Here is a 16466-nt window from a genome sequence, read left to right as displayed (position 1 = left end):
AACCAATAATTATTTACAAATTGAAGGCATGTCCAGTTAAAAATTTAAAAATTTTTAAATTTTTTAAAATTTAAATTTAATTTAGATTAAATTTAATTTAAAATTTAAAATTTTTAAATTTTTACCCCCGAGTTAAAAATTTAAGGTAAAATCCTTGAACTGTGTCCTCATTTGAGTGCATTAAGTTCTGGAGGTTTCTCTGCCTCGTTTTCTTTCCTTCCTACATGGAGCTGATGAATATGCATCTTGACTCTCCTGTACACTCTCCCAGGTGTGAAGCAGACCGAGGCTACTCTGCTGTTTAGATACAACCGGCAAAGTAAGACCTTGTCCAGTGAACTCCACATTCCAGATTTTGATGTTGACCTTGGGACAGTCCTCAAAGTTAGTTATGAATCTTCTAAGGAAAAGAAGTCTTATAAGCTCACCCTGGACTTTCAGAACAAGAAAATAACTGAGGTCACCCTCGCTGGCCACATAAGGTAAGGAACTCTCCAGGGGGTCTGGCCAGAGCTGTGGACCTTTCTGGCTCCGCCCTTTCTTCCTTTTCAGCTTTAAAGCTGACCAGGCCAGGGGTATGCACAGTCCACAGTGCAAGGAATCCTCATCATTCTGACTCTCTGCTCTTGTCTGGTTGGACCTACCTGTCATTCACTGGTATTACTATTCATGAGGCACTGTGCTGAGTACTTTAAATCTCAGGCCTCATGATAAACTGCAAGGTAGGTATAAGTTTTCCTGTTTTATAGATGAGGAAATGGCAGCTCAGAGGAGCTAAATAATTTTGCCAAGACAGCAGAGATAGTAAAGGGTAGAGCAGGATTCAGTTTTTGAAAACCTTCTCTCCCCTACCTCCCTGGAAAGTCCTGCATTTGTGCCCAGTTAGCTTTAGAAGTTGAGGAGTTTAATCTCTGGTCACTTCTTTGAGCCATTCATGTATCTTGTTTTCATCACCACAAATAGAACCCATGTTTCATCCTGCATATCTCCTTGGAATGAATGGAATCATTGATGTTGACTTTTTCTTTTTCAATAGCTATGACAGGAGAGAAGAAGGCAAAATCAAAGGTGTGATTTCCATACCCCGTTTGCAAGCAGAAGCCAGAAGTGAGATTCTCAGCCTCTGGTCTCCCTCAAAACTGCTCCTTCAGATGGACTCCTCTGCCACGGCTTACGGCTCAACAATATCCAAGAAGGTGGCATGGCGTTATGGTGTGTATGTCTCTCCTACATGAGCACAGCCAAGGAGAGCTCCGTGTACTTGAGGGCAGTGCTGACAGCTGTAGGTAGGGACTGACCTGGTGCTCTTGACAGCTATTTCCCATGTGTGTTTTCAGATGGAGAGAAGATTGAATTTGAATGGAACACAGGCACCAATCTGGATACTAAAAAAGCAGCTTCCAATTTCCCTGTGGATCTCTCTGGTTTTCCTAAGACCTTGCATGCGTATGCCAGTATTCTCCTGGATCGCAGAGTTCCTCAGACAGACCTGACTTTTCGGCACATGGGTTCCAAATTAGTTGCTGTGAGTACACATCAGTCAGTCCATAAATACATGGTGATAGTTACATAGTCAGCCCTACATTAGGTGAAAGAGAATATCCAAAGATGGAGAAAGTATGCTTCCCACCCCCAGGGAATTCCTGGAGAGAAAAAGAAGCATTGACATGTACACTGTTGTTTAGGTGTTAAGTCTTGTCCAGCTGTTTTGCAACCCCATGTACTGTAACCCACCAGGCTCCTCTGTCCATGGGATTTCCCAGGAAAGAATATTGGAGTGGGTTGCCAACTCCAGAGGATCTTCCCAACCCAGGGATTGAACTTGCCTCTCCTTCATTGGCAGACAGGTTCTTTACCACTGAGCCACCAGGGAAGCCCTGAACATGTGTCTAGTTACCCATTTATACAAGGCTGCATGTTTTAAATGCCAAATGAATACTACTAAGCAGAAGAGTTACCTGTGCCTAAGACTTCACAGGGAACTTCAGGATACTGGCTAGAGGGTTGACTGTGCTCTGCATTCCTTTTATTAAATACAGGAAGAGGTGAATTACTGCCAACCAATATTAAATAATTTTTATGATTTATATTTTAACTTTGAGTATATCATCCTGCTTAATGATAGAGCTGTCAAATTTGGATTATTGCCTAATGTGAATTGTGTGTGATGCCTGTCCATGCCCACTGCTTTTAAAACTCCCGTTATTTTGTAGGCAGCAAGCACCTGGCTCCAGGAGACATCGAGGAGTCTTCCTTACGCCCAGAAAATACAAGATCAACTCAGTGGCCTGCAAGAGTTGTGCCTCCAGAAAATGGAATTGCCAAACTTCCACATCCCAGGAAACCTCTTCTTGAAAAGGTGAAAAAATGAACCAGAAAAATTTATTGAACCATGATATGTAAATGGAAGATTTTACTTAGCACGCTTTAGGCTTTTTTTCAATTTACATTTTTCATGGAAGTGATGTGAGCATTTTAAAGACATTAGTAACTGTAGCATAAATGCTGTGGCATTTTTGCATTAGTAAATATGAGGTCAGAATGTGAACATCAACCCAGTTAAAAAAAAATCCTGAGAAAGTAATTAGGAGATTCTGGTACTCTGTCCCTAAGATGTTTTATTCACAGGTTATGAAACACTCTTGGAGGTAAGTGGTTGTGTCACTGTAAGAACAAGAAAAACCGATTTGGGCTTCCAGGTGGTGCTAGCGGTAAAGAACCCGCCTGAGACTCCGATTCTATCGCTGGGTAGGGAAGATTCCCTGGAGGAGGGCATGGCAACCCACTCCAGCGTTCTTGCCTGGAAAATCCCATGGACAGAGGAGCCTGGCAGTCCATAGGGTCGCAAAGGGTCAGACACAGCTGAAGCAACCTAGCCCACAGCTATGACTTAGATGGGTGGTAGTAATAAGGACACAGCTCTTGGAAGGGATTTGAGTGAATCTGAGTGTTTGATAGATAGGGATTAAGACCAAGGACTCCAGGCCTTGGGAAGAGCATGGATTGAGAATGGGCCACATGCACTATTGTTTGGAAGGTCAGGAGGCAGTGAAGTTCTTGCCGTCTGACTGTGGGCACTATCTTTGTTCTTCATTTTAGTGACGGGCGGATCAAATACACCTTGAACAAGAACAGTATGGAAATTGAGATCCCATTGCCTTTTGGTGGCAAATCCTCTGAAGATCTAAAGATGCTCAAGACAATTCAGACTCCAGCCCTCAACTTCCAGCCTCTGGGATTCCACCTGCCATCTCAAGAGTTCCAAATCCCCACTTTTACCATCCCTCACTTGTATCCACTGCGGCTGCCTCTCTTGGGTGTGCTAGACCTCTCCACAAGTATCTACAGCAACTTGTACAACTGGTCCGCCTCCTATACTGGCGGCAACACCAGCACAGACCACTGGAGCCTTCAGGCTCAGTACCACGTGAAGGCGGACTCTGTGGTCGACCTGCTCTCCTACCACGTGCAAGGTGAGCCGTGCTCGCGGGGAGGGTCACGGAACAGCTTCGCTCTATGTCCCAGTGGGAGAACATCCTCTAGGAAGGGAAAAATTTCCTTACAGATATTTTTCTTGCTACTTGGAACCCTGTTCTTTTATTATTATTTTTAATTCAAGGATAATTGCTTTCCAATATTATGTTGGTTTCTGCCAAACATCAACATGAATTAGCCATAGGTATGCCTATGCCCCCTCCCTCTTGAACCTCCCTCCCACCTCCCTTCCCATCCCTCCCCTCCTGGTTGTTACAGAGCCCCAGTTTGAGTTCCCTGAGTCATTCAGCAAATTCCCATTAGCTGTCTGTTTTACATATGGTAATGTATATGTTTCCGTGTCACTCTCTCCATATATCCCACCCTCTCCTTCCTCCCCCTCCACCACCTTGTCCATAAGTCTGTTCTCTATGTCTGTGTATCCACTGCTGCCCTGCAAATAGGGAACCCTATACTTTTTCCTTCCTACCTTTCTCCCTTCCTGCCTCTCTTCTTTTGGAAATATTTATTAAACGCATATGTACCAAATATCCTACTAGGCAGTAAGAGAGAAGATGAACAGATAAACTGGCAGTTAGATTTCAGTGTGAAAGATGCTGTGACACGGTCTAGGTATAAAGTGGAGGCACTTGAAAGGGAAACCCAGCAAGGTCTGTGGTAGTCAGGGAGGGCTTCTGGGAGGAAGGCCTTTTGCTGTCAGATTTCGTGCTCACACTACAAATAGAGGAGACTGTGGCACAACTGACCCAGACCAATGGGACTTTATTACTGAAAGCCTTTCACCATAGCAATTGTTCTGGAGACGTATGACTTCATTTAATCAATGTGTTTTGATTTTTATGCTAGGATCTGGAAAAGCAGCGTATGACCACAGGAATACACTCACGTTATCAGGTGATGGGTCTCTACACCACAAATTTCTGGATTCAAATATCAAATTCAGTCACGTAGAGAAAAGGGGAAACAATCCGACCTCAGGTCTGCTAACATTTGACGCCTCCAGTGCCTGGGGCCCACAGATTTCTGCGTCAATCCACTTGGACTCAAAGAAGAAAGAGCATTTGTACGTCAAGGAAGTCAAGATTGACGGACAGTTCAGAGCCTCTGCATTCTATGCTAAAGGTGCATTTGACCTGTCTTATCAGAGAGATCCTGCCACGGGCCAGCTCACTGGAGAATCCAACCTGAGGTTTAACTCCTCCTACGTCCAGGGCACCAACCAGATAACAGGAAGGTATGATGATGGCACTGTCTCCATTACCTCCACCTCGGATCTGCAAGATGGCCTCATGAAAAACACCGCTTCCCTGAAATATGAGAACTACGAGCTGACCCTGAAATCTGACACCAGCGGGAAGTATGAGGACTTTGCCACTTCAAACAAGGTGGATCTGACCTTCTCTAAGCAGAGTGCATTGCTCCGTTCCGAGTATCAGGCTGATTACAAGTCACTGAGGTTCTTCACCCTGCTTTCTGGATCTCTAAACTCTCACGGCCTTGAGTTAAATGCTGACATCTTGGGCACTGACAAAATTAATAGTGGTGCTCACAAGGCAACACTCAGGATTGCCCAGGATGGAATGTCCACCAGTGCAATGACCAGCTTGAAGTATAGTCCCCTGGTGCTGGAGAATGAACTCAACGCGGCAGTCAGCCTCTCTGGGGCATCTCTGAAATTAACATCAAACGGCCGCTTTCGGGAACACCTTGTGAAATTCAGTCTAGATGGAAAAGCTGCCCCCACAGAGGTGTCACTGGGAAGTGCTTATCAGGCCATGATTCTGGGTGTCGACAGCAAAAACATCTTCCACTTCAGAATCAACCAGGAAGGACTCAAGCTTTCAAATGACATGATGGGTTCATATGATGAAATGAAACTTGACTACACAAACAATCTGAATGTTGCAGGGTTCTCACTGGACTTCTCTTCCAAACTCGACAACATTTATAGCTCTGACAAGTTTTATAAGCAAAATTTTAATCTACAGTTAGAGCCCTATTCCCTGGTAACTACTTTAAACAGTGACTTGAAATTCAATGCTCTGGATATGACCAACAGTGGAAAATTAAGGCTAGAACCTCTGAAGCTGAATGTGGGTGGGACCATAAAAGGAGCCTACCAAAATGATGAAATAAAACACATCTACACTCTTTCTTATGCTGACTTATCTGCAAGCTATAAAGCAGACACTGTAGCTAAGGTGCAAGGAACAGAGTTTAGCCATCGGCTCAACACGAACATTGCTGGGCTTGCTTCAACGGTGGACATCAGTACAAACTACAATTCAGACTCCCTGCATTTCAGCAATGCATTCCGCTCTGCAGTGGCCCCATTTACAATGACCATCGAGACACATACAAATGGCAATGGGAAGCTGGTTCTCTGGGGACAACACACGGGGCAGCTCTACAGCAAATTCCTGTTGAAAGCAGAACCTCTGGCCTTTACTTTCTCCCATGATTACAGAGGATCCACAGGTCACCATCTCATGTCCAAGAGAAGCATCACCACTGCTCTTGATCACAAAGTCAATGCCCTACTCACTCTGGCCGAGCAGACTGGTGACTGGAAACTCAGGACCCGGTTGGACCAAAACGAATACAGCCAGGACTTCAGTGCTTACAACACAAAAGACAAAGTTGGTATTGAGCTCAGCGGACGAGTCCTGGCTGACCTCACTGTGCTGGACTTCCCAATTGCAGTGCCATTTGTACTCAGCCAGCCCATCAATGTCATTGACACTTTAGAGATGAGGGATTCTGTTGGTCAGCCCCAAGAATTCACTCTTGTTGCTTCTGTAAAATATGATAAGAACCAAAATGCTCACACCATCCATCTCCCATTCTTTAAATTCCTGCCAAAATATTTTGAGAAGACTCGGGCAGTAGTTATAGGTGCACTGGAGGCTGTACAGAAAGAATTGAAGCACACCCATATTGATCAACACATGAGGAAATATGTAGCAGCCTTGGACAGACTTTCACAGCAAGTTAATGATTATCTGAGCACGTTCAATTGGGAGAGACAAGTTTTGAGTGCCAAGGAGAAACTAACTGCTTTCACAGAAAATTATCAAATGACAGAAAATGACCTGCAAATTGTATTAGACAATGCCAAAATCAACCTTAATGAAAAACTGTCTCAGCTGCAAACATATGTGATACAATTTGATCAGTATATTGAAGATAATTATGATTTGCATGATTTTAAGACAACTATTGCTAAGATTATTGATCAAATCATTGAAAAATTGAAAATTCTTGATGAACATTATCATATCCGTGTCAATTTAGTAAAAAAAATCCGTGATCTGTATTTTTTTATTGAAAATTTTGATTTTAACAAAATTGGAAGTAGTACTGCATCTTGGATTCAAAATATGGATACTAAGTATCAAATAAGAATCCAGATACAAGAAAAATTGCAACAGCTCAAGGTACAGATTCAGACTGTAGACATCCAGCACCTTGCTGAAATGTTCAAACAGCAGATTGAAGCTGTTGACATCAGAGTGCTTTTAGATCAGTTGAGAACTGCAATCCCATTTCAAAAAATAAAGGAAATTATTGAGCATGTCAAATACTGTGTTACAAGTCTTTCTGAAGGTTTTGAAGTAACTGAGGAAATCAATACTTTCAGAGTCATGGTCCATGAATTCATTGAGATGTATAAAATAGATCAGCACATCCAGGCTTTAATGGATAAATCAGTGCAGTTGGCCCAACAATATAAGCTGCAGGAGACTGTTCAGAAGCTAAGCAGTGTCCTACAGCAAGTCAAGATGGCAGATCTTGTTGAAAAATTGATTGGGCTTACCAACAATGCTCTCAAGCAGCTTGAAGCATTGTCTTTTAATCAATTCCTTGAAGAAGTAAACAGATTCCTTGACATGTTGGTGAAAAAATTAAAGTCATTTGATTACCACCAGTTTGTAGACGAAACCAATAACAAAATTCACGAGGTGACTCAGAGAATCAATGATGAAATTCAGGCCCTGGAACTCCCACAGAAAGCAAAGGCATTCAGACTGCTTGTAGAGGATGCTAGGATTATGGTCTCAACCTATCTGGAAAACCTAAAGGCCACCAAAATCACTGTGGTCTTGGATTGGTTACAGAAGGCTCTAAGTTCAACGTCTGTAACTTACATGAAAGCAAAATTTCAGGAGACCCTGGAAGATTTTCGAGACCAAATATATCAAATGGATATATGTCAGGAACTCCAGCGGTACCTATTCCTAGTGGGCCAGGTTTACAACACACTCGTCACCTACATTTCTGACTGGTGGGTTCTTGCTGCTAAGAACCTTACTGACTTTGCAGAACAGTATTCGATCCAAGACTGGGCTGAAAACCTGAAAACGTTAGTAGAACAAGGGTTCACTGTTCCCAAAATCCAGACCACCTTTGGGACCATACCTACCTTTGAAATCAGTCTCCGTGCCCTTCAGGAGGCTACATATCAGACTCCTGACTTCATCATTCCCCTGACAGATCTGAGAATTCCATCCTTTCAGATCAACTTCAAAACACTGAAGGATGTGAAAATCCCATCCAACTTTTCCACTCCAGAATTTACCATCCTCAATACCCTCCACGTCCCTTCCTTTACAATTGACTTCGTAGAAATAAAAATAAAGATCATCAGAACCATTGACCAGATGCTGAACAGTGAGCTGCAGTGGCCAGTCCCGGAAGTGTACCTGGGGGATCTGAGCGGGGTGGATACCATTCTTGCTGGGATCACTGTGCCAGACTTCCATTTACCGGAAATCACTATTCCAGAATTTGTCGTCCCGAATCTCAACCTTACAGATTTTCAAGTTTCTGACCTTCACATCCCAGAATTCCAGCTTCCCCACATCTCACACACAATTGAAGTACCTGCTTTTGGCAAACTGTACGGCATTCTGAAAATCCAGTCTCCCCTTTTCACGTTAGATGCAAATGCTGACATTCAGAATGCAACAGCTTCAGCAAACCAGGTGGAGATCGAGGCTTCCATCACCGCCAAAGGAGCATCCAGATTAGAAGTGCTCAATTTTGATTTTCAAGCAAAAGCACAACTTTCAGACCCTATGATTAATCCACTGGTTCTGAAGGAATCCATGAGGTTCTCCAGCAAGTACCTGAAGACGGAGCATGAGAGTGAGGTGCTCTGGACTGGAAATACTTTTGAGGGAAAGTCAAACACAGTGGCGGGTATACACACAGACAAAAATACACTGGAGCTCAGTAATGGTGTGCTCGTCAAGGTAAATAATCAGCTTACCCTGGACAGCAACACAAAGTACTTCCACAAATTGAACATCCCCCAACTGGACTTCTCCAGCCAGGCTGACCTGCACAGTGACCTCAAGACCCTGTTGGAAGCTGGGCACATAGCATGGGCTTCTTCTGGAACCGCATCCTGGAAATTGGCCTGCCACGAATTCTCAGATGAGGGAACACATGAATCCCAAAGTAGCTTTACTGTGGAAGAGTCCATCACTTCCTTCAGATTGTCTAATAAGATCAACAGCAAACACCTAAGAGTGAACCAAAAAATACTGTATGAATCTCGCTTCCTCAACTTCTCTAAATTTGAAATCCAGTCGCAAGCTGAATGCCAGCATGTGGGTCGCAGTGTTCTAACTGCTAAAGGCCTGGCACTGCTTCAAGAGGGGAAGGCAGAGATAACCGGCAACCATGATGCGCATTTAAATGGGAAAGTTGTTGGAACTTTGAAAAATTCTCTTTTCTTTTCAGCACAGCCATATGAGATGACTGCATCCACAAATAATGAAGGGAACTTGAGAGTTAGCTTTCCATTAAAACTGACAGGGAAGATAGACTTTCTGAATAATTACGCACTGTTTCTGAGTCCTAGTGCCCAGCAAACCAGTTGGCAAGCAAGTGGCAGGTTCAATCAGTATAAGTACCATCAAAATTTCTCTGCTGGCAACAGTGAGAAAAGCATTGAAGCCCACCTAGGAATAAATGGAGAAGCCAACCTGGATTTCTTAAACATTCCTTTAACAATCCCTGAAATGACTATACCTTACACAAATCTCACAACTCCCCAGATGAAAAAAATCTCCTTGTGGGAAAAGACAGGCTTGAAGGATTTCTTGAAAACAACAAAGCAATCATTTGATTTAAGTGTAAGGGCTCAGTATAAGAAAAACAAAGACAAGCATTCCATCCCAGTTCCTCTGGATGCCTTCTATGCACTTATCCGTCGTAACATCAATTCCTTCTCCAGGCTTTTCCAGACAGTGAGAAACCAGGCACTAGATTTTTTTATCAAATCCTATAATGAAGCAAAAACTACATTTGATAAGTACAAAGTTGAAAAATCCCTTAACCAGCAACCCAAGATCTATAAAATTCCTGGATACACTATTCCAATTGCCAACATTGAGGTGTCTCCCTTCACAGTAAAGATGTTAACATTTGAGTATATGATCCCCAAAGAGATCAGCACCCCCAGCATCACTGTCCTGGGTTCTGGCATCTATGTACCCTCATACACGTTAGTCCTGCCATTTTTAGAGCTGCCAACCCTTCATGTCCCTAGGGAACTTTCTGAGCTTTCTCTTCCAGAGTTCAAGGTATTGAGTACCATAAACAAAATTTTAATTCCAGCCCTGGGCAATATTACCTATGATTTTTCCTTTAAATCAAGTGTCATCACACTGAATACCAATGCTGGTCTTTATAACCAGTCAGATATTGTCGCTCATTTTCTTACTTCATCGTCTTCTGTCATGGATGCACTACAGTACAAATTGGAGGGCACCTCAAGTTTGACGAGGAAAAGAGGACTAAAGTTAGCCACAGCTCTGTCCCTGAGTAACAGATTTGTGGAGGGCAGTCATGACAGTACCATTAGTTTCACCAAGAAAAATATGGACGCATCAGTGACAACAACGGCAAGAGTCCAAATTCCAATTTTGAAAATGAGTTTCAAGCAAGAGCTTCATGGGAATACCAAGTCAAAACCTACTGTCTCTTCAGCCATTGAATTAAAGTATAATTTCAATTCCCCCAAACTGCTCTCTGCTGCTGTGGGAGCAGTTACCCACAAGCTCACCTTAGAAAGCCTCACCTCTTACTTTTCCATTGAGTCATCTACCAAAGGAGGTGTTGAGGGTTCTTTTGGTTCACGGGGATATTCAGGGTCTCTTGCCAGTGAAGCCAGCACTTACTTGAATTCCAAGGGCACCAGATCTTCTGTGACACTGCAAGGAGCCTCCAAAGCAGATGGTCTCTGGGACCTCAAAGTAAAAGAAAATTTTGCTGGAGAAGCCACACTCCAACGCGTATATACCATCTGGGAACAAAATATGAAAAACCATTTAGAGCTAGGGGGCCTCATTTTAACATCTGGAGAGCATACAAGCAAAGCCACCCTGGAGCTCTCTCTGTGGAAAATATCAGCCCTCGTTCAGGTCCGTGCACATCAGCCCAGTTCCCTTCTTAATTTCCTTGGCCAGGAAGTCTCCTTGAATGTTAACACTGAGAACCAGAAAATCAGCTGGAAAAGTCAGGTCCAGGTTCATTCTGGGTCTCTTCAGAACAATATACAGCTCTCTAATGACCAAGAAGTGGCTCGCTTTGACATGGCAGTCTCCTTAGATGGGTACCTACGGTTCCTCAAAGATACTGTCCTACCAGTTTATAACAAGAGCTTGTGGGACCTCCTAAAGCTGGATGTTACCACCAGCCTTAATAGGAAACAGTATCTCCGTGCTGCAACTGCCCTCATATATACCAAAAACCCCAATGGTTATCTTGTTTCTATCCCCATGCAAGAATTGGATGATAAATTCATTATTCCTGGACTGAAACAAAATAATCAAAATTCCATTCATGTCACACCTACATTCCAAGTCCCCTTTACAGATCTTCAGTTTCCATCTTACACACTTGACCTCAGTGAAATAAAAATCTACAAGAAGCTAAGTACTCTGCCATTGACCTTCAACGTATCAACTCTACCCAAAGTGAAATTCCCCAGAGTTGATGTGTTAATACAGTACTCTAAACCAGAAGCCTCCTCTGTTCCCTTTTTTGAGATAACTGTGCCTGCATCTCAGCTGACTGTGTCCCACTTCACCCTTCCCAAAAGTATTTCAGTTGGCAGCACTGTTCTGGATCTAAACGTGGTGGCCAGTAACATCGCAGACTTTGAGCTGCCGACCATCACCGTGCCCGAGCAGACTCTTGAGATTCCTTCCATGAAGTTCTCTGTACCTGCTGGAATTCTCATTCCTTCCTTTGGAACACTGACGGCACGTTTTGAGGTGGCCTCGCCCTTGTACAACACCACTTGGCGTGCTGGTTTGAAAAACAACGGAGATCATGTTGAAACATTCCTGGATTCCACATGCAGCTCAACCATTCAGTTCCTAGAGTATGACCTAAATGGTAAGGAAATGTCCTGACTCCCCACCCCGCCCCAACACACATGCTGTATTTCTTGTTGTTTTTTTTTAAGACTTTATTTATATTTGACTGTGCTGGGTCTTTGTTTGCTACATGGAGTTTTCTGTAGTTGTGGCAAGTGAGGGCTACTCTCTAGTTGTGGTGCATGGGCTTCTCATTGCAATGGCTTCTCTTGTTGCAGAGCATGTACTTCAGTTGTTGCAGTTCCCGGGCTCTAGAGCACAAGCTCAATAGTTGTAGTACACAGGCTTAGATGCTCCTTGCCATGTGGGATCTTCCCAGATCAGGGATCGAACCCATGGTTCTGGCATTGGCAGGTGGATTCTTTACCACTGAGCCACCAGGGAAGCTCCCCGATCCTCTGCTGTATTTCTTCAATGAGAGTTGTAAATAAATCATTATGTATTTAAATAGGACTTGAGGCAAAGCTGCTATCTATAGCACAATTTAAAAGAGGCAGGAAGGAGATACATTTATACCCCATATGTGAAAACCATCCTGTTGAAAACCTACTGATATTCTATAGAAATAGTTTCAGAGAAAATAGGTGTTTCTGTAATCATTGTAGGACGCATAAGGTGTCCTCCTTTTTTTTTCAAATGAGGACTGCATGTTACAAACATATAAGACATATAGTTAAGGTAGAATTCTCTATTTTCACAAGGAAAATATTTATATCCTGCAGTTACTAATCTAACGAAATATAAAATCTGTCCCATACAGTTGTAGGAACACACAAAATCGAAGGTGGCATGTTAGTGTATAAGACTAACGCGTCATTTGCACACCGTGACTTCAGTGCAGAATATGAAGAAGATGGCAAATATCAAGGACTTGGGTAGGGAACTTTTAATTTCATCTTTTTTCTCGTCATTGTGGTGTCTGCCATCTCCACCTCCTTTTCGTGATGGCCCATCTGTTTTTTGGGGGGTTTGGGTTTTTTTTGCTTTCAGGTACTGGAATGGAAAGGTTGACTTTAACATCACCAGCCCAACATTAACTGATGTCCGTCTTCACTACCAAGAAAATGAGAACCACTTCTCCTCATTGGTAGCCTCCCCAGCCATAGGCACTGTGGTCGTCGACGTGAAAAACATTAGTGATACCTTATTGAGATGGAACCTCTACTACCGCCCTCAGGTGAGTCCCATCTAGTGGTTTACACATATCAAAAGCAAACATAGAATATGGGCAGATAAATGGAAGTCCATACAAAGTATTACCTGGGCTTTCCAAAACCAGGTAAAACACAAGCAATGAACTGGTTAAACTTCTCTTCTGAGGAACTCTTCTCCAGAAAGTGTTAGGAGTCTTTTATTGATTGTATGAGATGCACATATGACTTCCTATTACCACTATTATTTTATTACATTTGGGTAATTCTAAAAAGATGAGAGATTTTGCCTTATCACCTAAATCGTGGACAAACTCTGCCATATGCTGAGTACATTTTTCAGATTGGGGCATCTGGAGTATTTGAGGCTTCAAAATTCTTCCCCATGATAGGATTGTTAGGTAAGATATGCCAGATTCCTTTCACCTACCATACAAGTTCTGCCGGGGCCAAATCAAAGATGGCATTAGTAGAGAAGAAGAAATAATCAGGTTCTATTATTAAAGTTTGTCATAGGCTTGGAGGATGGATGGCACCTGGTATTGGTCTTCTAGTTCTCTCCTAGATGGACCCTGGATATTTTTCATTTTTGTTACATCTTCTTTCTCTGAATTAGTGTGTTCCTGGGTTTTTTTTTCCTCCCCATTCTCTCCATCCTCCTCCTCCCTCTTCCTTCACTTTCTCTTCCTCTTCTGACCTTCAGTCCTAGAAAAGCCTTGATGTTAAATGTCACTGTGCAAATGCTGTACATAATTTTATCCTTTCTGGGGCATGTGTTAAAGAGGAATTAACAAGAGTGTATTTGCTTAACCATAAGACAAACACATATGAAAGTTATGACATGTGAAAGATAAATCTCCATCAGAATATGAAAGATCCTCTGATCTTTACTTTTAATTGCTAATGAAGTTTTAATGCAGTATATTATGTAATCAGGATAATTGAAAACATGTTCTTTTCATCCTTTTCTGCTGGTCTTAGGCCTCTCCAGATAAAATACTCAACATATTCAAAATGGAGTTGAGGGTCCTGGAATTGGATGATAAAGTTCAGATCAAGGCTAACTGGGAAGAAGAAGCAGTGTCCGAATTGTTAAGCTCGCTCAAAGACAATGTGCCCAGGGCCACAGGAGCCCTTTATGACTATGTCAACAAGTACCACCAAGAGTACACGGGACTTGATCTGAAAGACGCTTCTTTAAAACTGAGGAGAGGCCTGCAGGACAGCGCCGATCAGGTGTATCAAGGGGCCATGAGGCAGATTGATGAAGTGGACGTGGAACTCCAAAGCATGGCCAGAGGCACCACTGAAACCTACCAGCAGTGGAAGGACAAGGCCCAGCGTCTGTACCGGGAACTGTTGGCTCAGAAGGACCACAGTGGTCTCCAGAGACTCCAGCAGAATGTGTCAGACAGCTTAATAGGAGTTACTCAGGGATATAGCATGACAGTCAAGCGTGCAGCTGACTTGTTCATTGATCTCTTGAATGTAACCAGATTCCAGCTCCCAGGAAGAGCCAGGAACTATACTGGAGATGAGCTCTGCACTGTGGTCATACAGGAAATAGCGAAGCGACTGTCCCAGGTACATTCAAATATCCATAATGGGTTACATATACTGTTTTCCTATTTCCTATACCTGATGGAGGAGTCTGAATTATACAAGGACCTAAACAATAAATTTTCTTTTGCGTCAATGAGCAATCAACTAATAGGTATGGTCTTGGAGTATATGAAAACGCTTATATTTTTCTCACAAGAGATCCAAAAAGCACTTAGTTACCTCCAGTCTACCATGATGACAGAGATGCTAAGTAATCTTCAGAGGTCTCTACAAGACATTTTCCAAGAGATAGAAAGTGAACTTAAATACTTCAAAGAGAAGAAATTGACTGACCTCGTTATTCAAACCCTACAGAATATCAACACAGTCTTTGACATATACATTTCATTTGTTTTTACATCCCTGAAAGAAAACCTAGACCATAACTTTGTTGAGTTTAACAAACTAATCCAAAATAAACTTCAGGAAGCTTCTCAAGAATTACAACAGCTCCATCAGTACGTGCAGGCTCTTCACCAAGAATATTTTGATCCAACTATGGTTGGCTGGACAGTGAAATATTATGAATTTGAAGCAAAGATCATCAACCTGATCAAGAACCTAGTAGATGTCCTTAAGGACTTCCATTCCAAATACACTGTCAGTGCTGCTGATTTTGCTTCCCAACTCTCAAGTCAGATTGAACCACTGATTGAGAAAGATTTGCAGGAGCGTCTTAGCATCCTTGCTGACGCAGAGGAAAGGGGGAAAGAGAAGATTACAGAACTTTCTACCAGTGCTCAGGAAGTAATTAAAAGCTGGGTTGTTGCAGTGAAGGAAATCATTTCTGATTACCACCAGCAGTTCACATATAAACTACAGGAGTTTTCAGACCAGCTCTCTGATTACTGTGAAAAATTCATCTCTGAATCTAAAAGATTGATTGACCTGTCCATTCAAAACTACCACATGTTTCTGAACTATATCATGGAGTTACTGAAAGAGTTACAATCAGCCACAGTCAATGACATGAGCCCCTACATAAAGGTTGCTCCAGGAGAGTTTACTATCACCTTCTGAGTTTTTATAGCAATTCTCCAATTTGACTTTCACATAATAGGGAAAAAATTCAAACCGTATGTATTAATATAACTTTTGACCAAGCCAACCCTGTTAACAGGCAGCTGGCTCAAAGCAGAAGCACATATGAACTGGACCTGCACTGAAGCTGGCATCAGTTCTCTGAAGGTCTCTGAACACTGGAGAATGATGTTTTTTGCAAGTTCAAGAAAACCAGGATCTGAGTTATTTTGCTAAACTCTGGGAGAGTGAGAACAAATAAATTCTTTATCATGTATCATACCACTCATCGTGATTCATTCACATTGAAAGAGAAAATGGGAGTATTTATTCAAATGTCTGACATTTCAAAACCTCTGGAACACATACTGTTTTGAGTGATAGGGGAAAAGGAGAATTTAAGAAGGGACATATTTTGCCACCTGAAAGGAAGTAACTGATCTCAGAGAGTATATTTGCCAAGTGAGAATGAAAAATTATTTGCAGAAGCTTTCACATAATTTGATCCACAGGAGCATCTCATTATGTGACACACAGTCTTCCTCAGCAATCAGTCTGCATTTGCCAGGCAAGGCTCTCTGCTAGGCTCTGAGATAAATCACCAGGCCCTTTATTTCACTCGCCTGCCAGGAATGGAGAAGGAATGGCTAAGAAGTCCTAGCCCCCAAGGACCTCATGATAGGGACCCTAGAGGCTCCCTGAAGCTTGGCCAGGATCCATTCATGGCCGAGGAGGTAAGGGTAGGAGAGAAGGCATGGGTTCCTAACATTTCTGGACCAAGCATACATTTATGCTCTTGAGTTTC

General features: G+C 42.6%; 1 protein-coding gene across 1 annotated transcript in view; it reads left to right on the top strand.

The window, feature by feature from the left end:
- Positions 1–15661, top strand: part of APOB (apolipoprotein B) — a 43210-nt gene extending 27549 nt beyond the window's left edge. The window contains exons 21-29 of the mRNA XM_065927223.1: positions 272–482; positions 1037–1212; positions 1338–1525; positions 2214–2359; positions 3100–3473; positions 4342–11907; positions 12649–12763; positions 12879–13065; positions 14021–15661. Coding sequence (XP_065783295.1) covers positions 272–482; positions 1037–1212; positions 1338–1525; positions 2214–2359; positions 3100–3473; positions 4342–11907; positions 12649–12763; positions 12879–13065; positions 14021–15661 — 10604 coding nt within the window. The remainder of the gene's footprint in view (positions 1–271; positions 483–1036; positions 1213–1337; positions 1526–2213; positions 2360–3099; positions 3474–4341; positions 11908–12648; positions 12764–12878; positions 13066–14020) is intronic.
- Positions 15662–16466: the final 805 nt, after the last annotated feature.

The sequence above is a fragment of the Muntiacus reevesi genome, chromosome 3, assembly GCF_963930625.1.
Source record: "Muntiacus reevesi chromosome 3, mMunRee1.1, whole genome shotgun sequence".
In the NCBI taxonomy this organism is placed as follows: Eukaryota; Metazoa; Chordata; class Mammalia; order Artiodactyla; family Cervidae; genus Muntiacus; species Muntiacus reevesi.
Note: the sequence above shows the minus strand (reverse complement) of the source record. Positions and strands in the feature narration are given on the sequence as shown.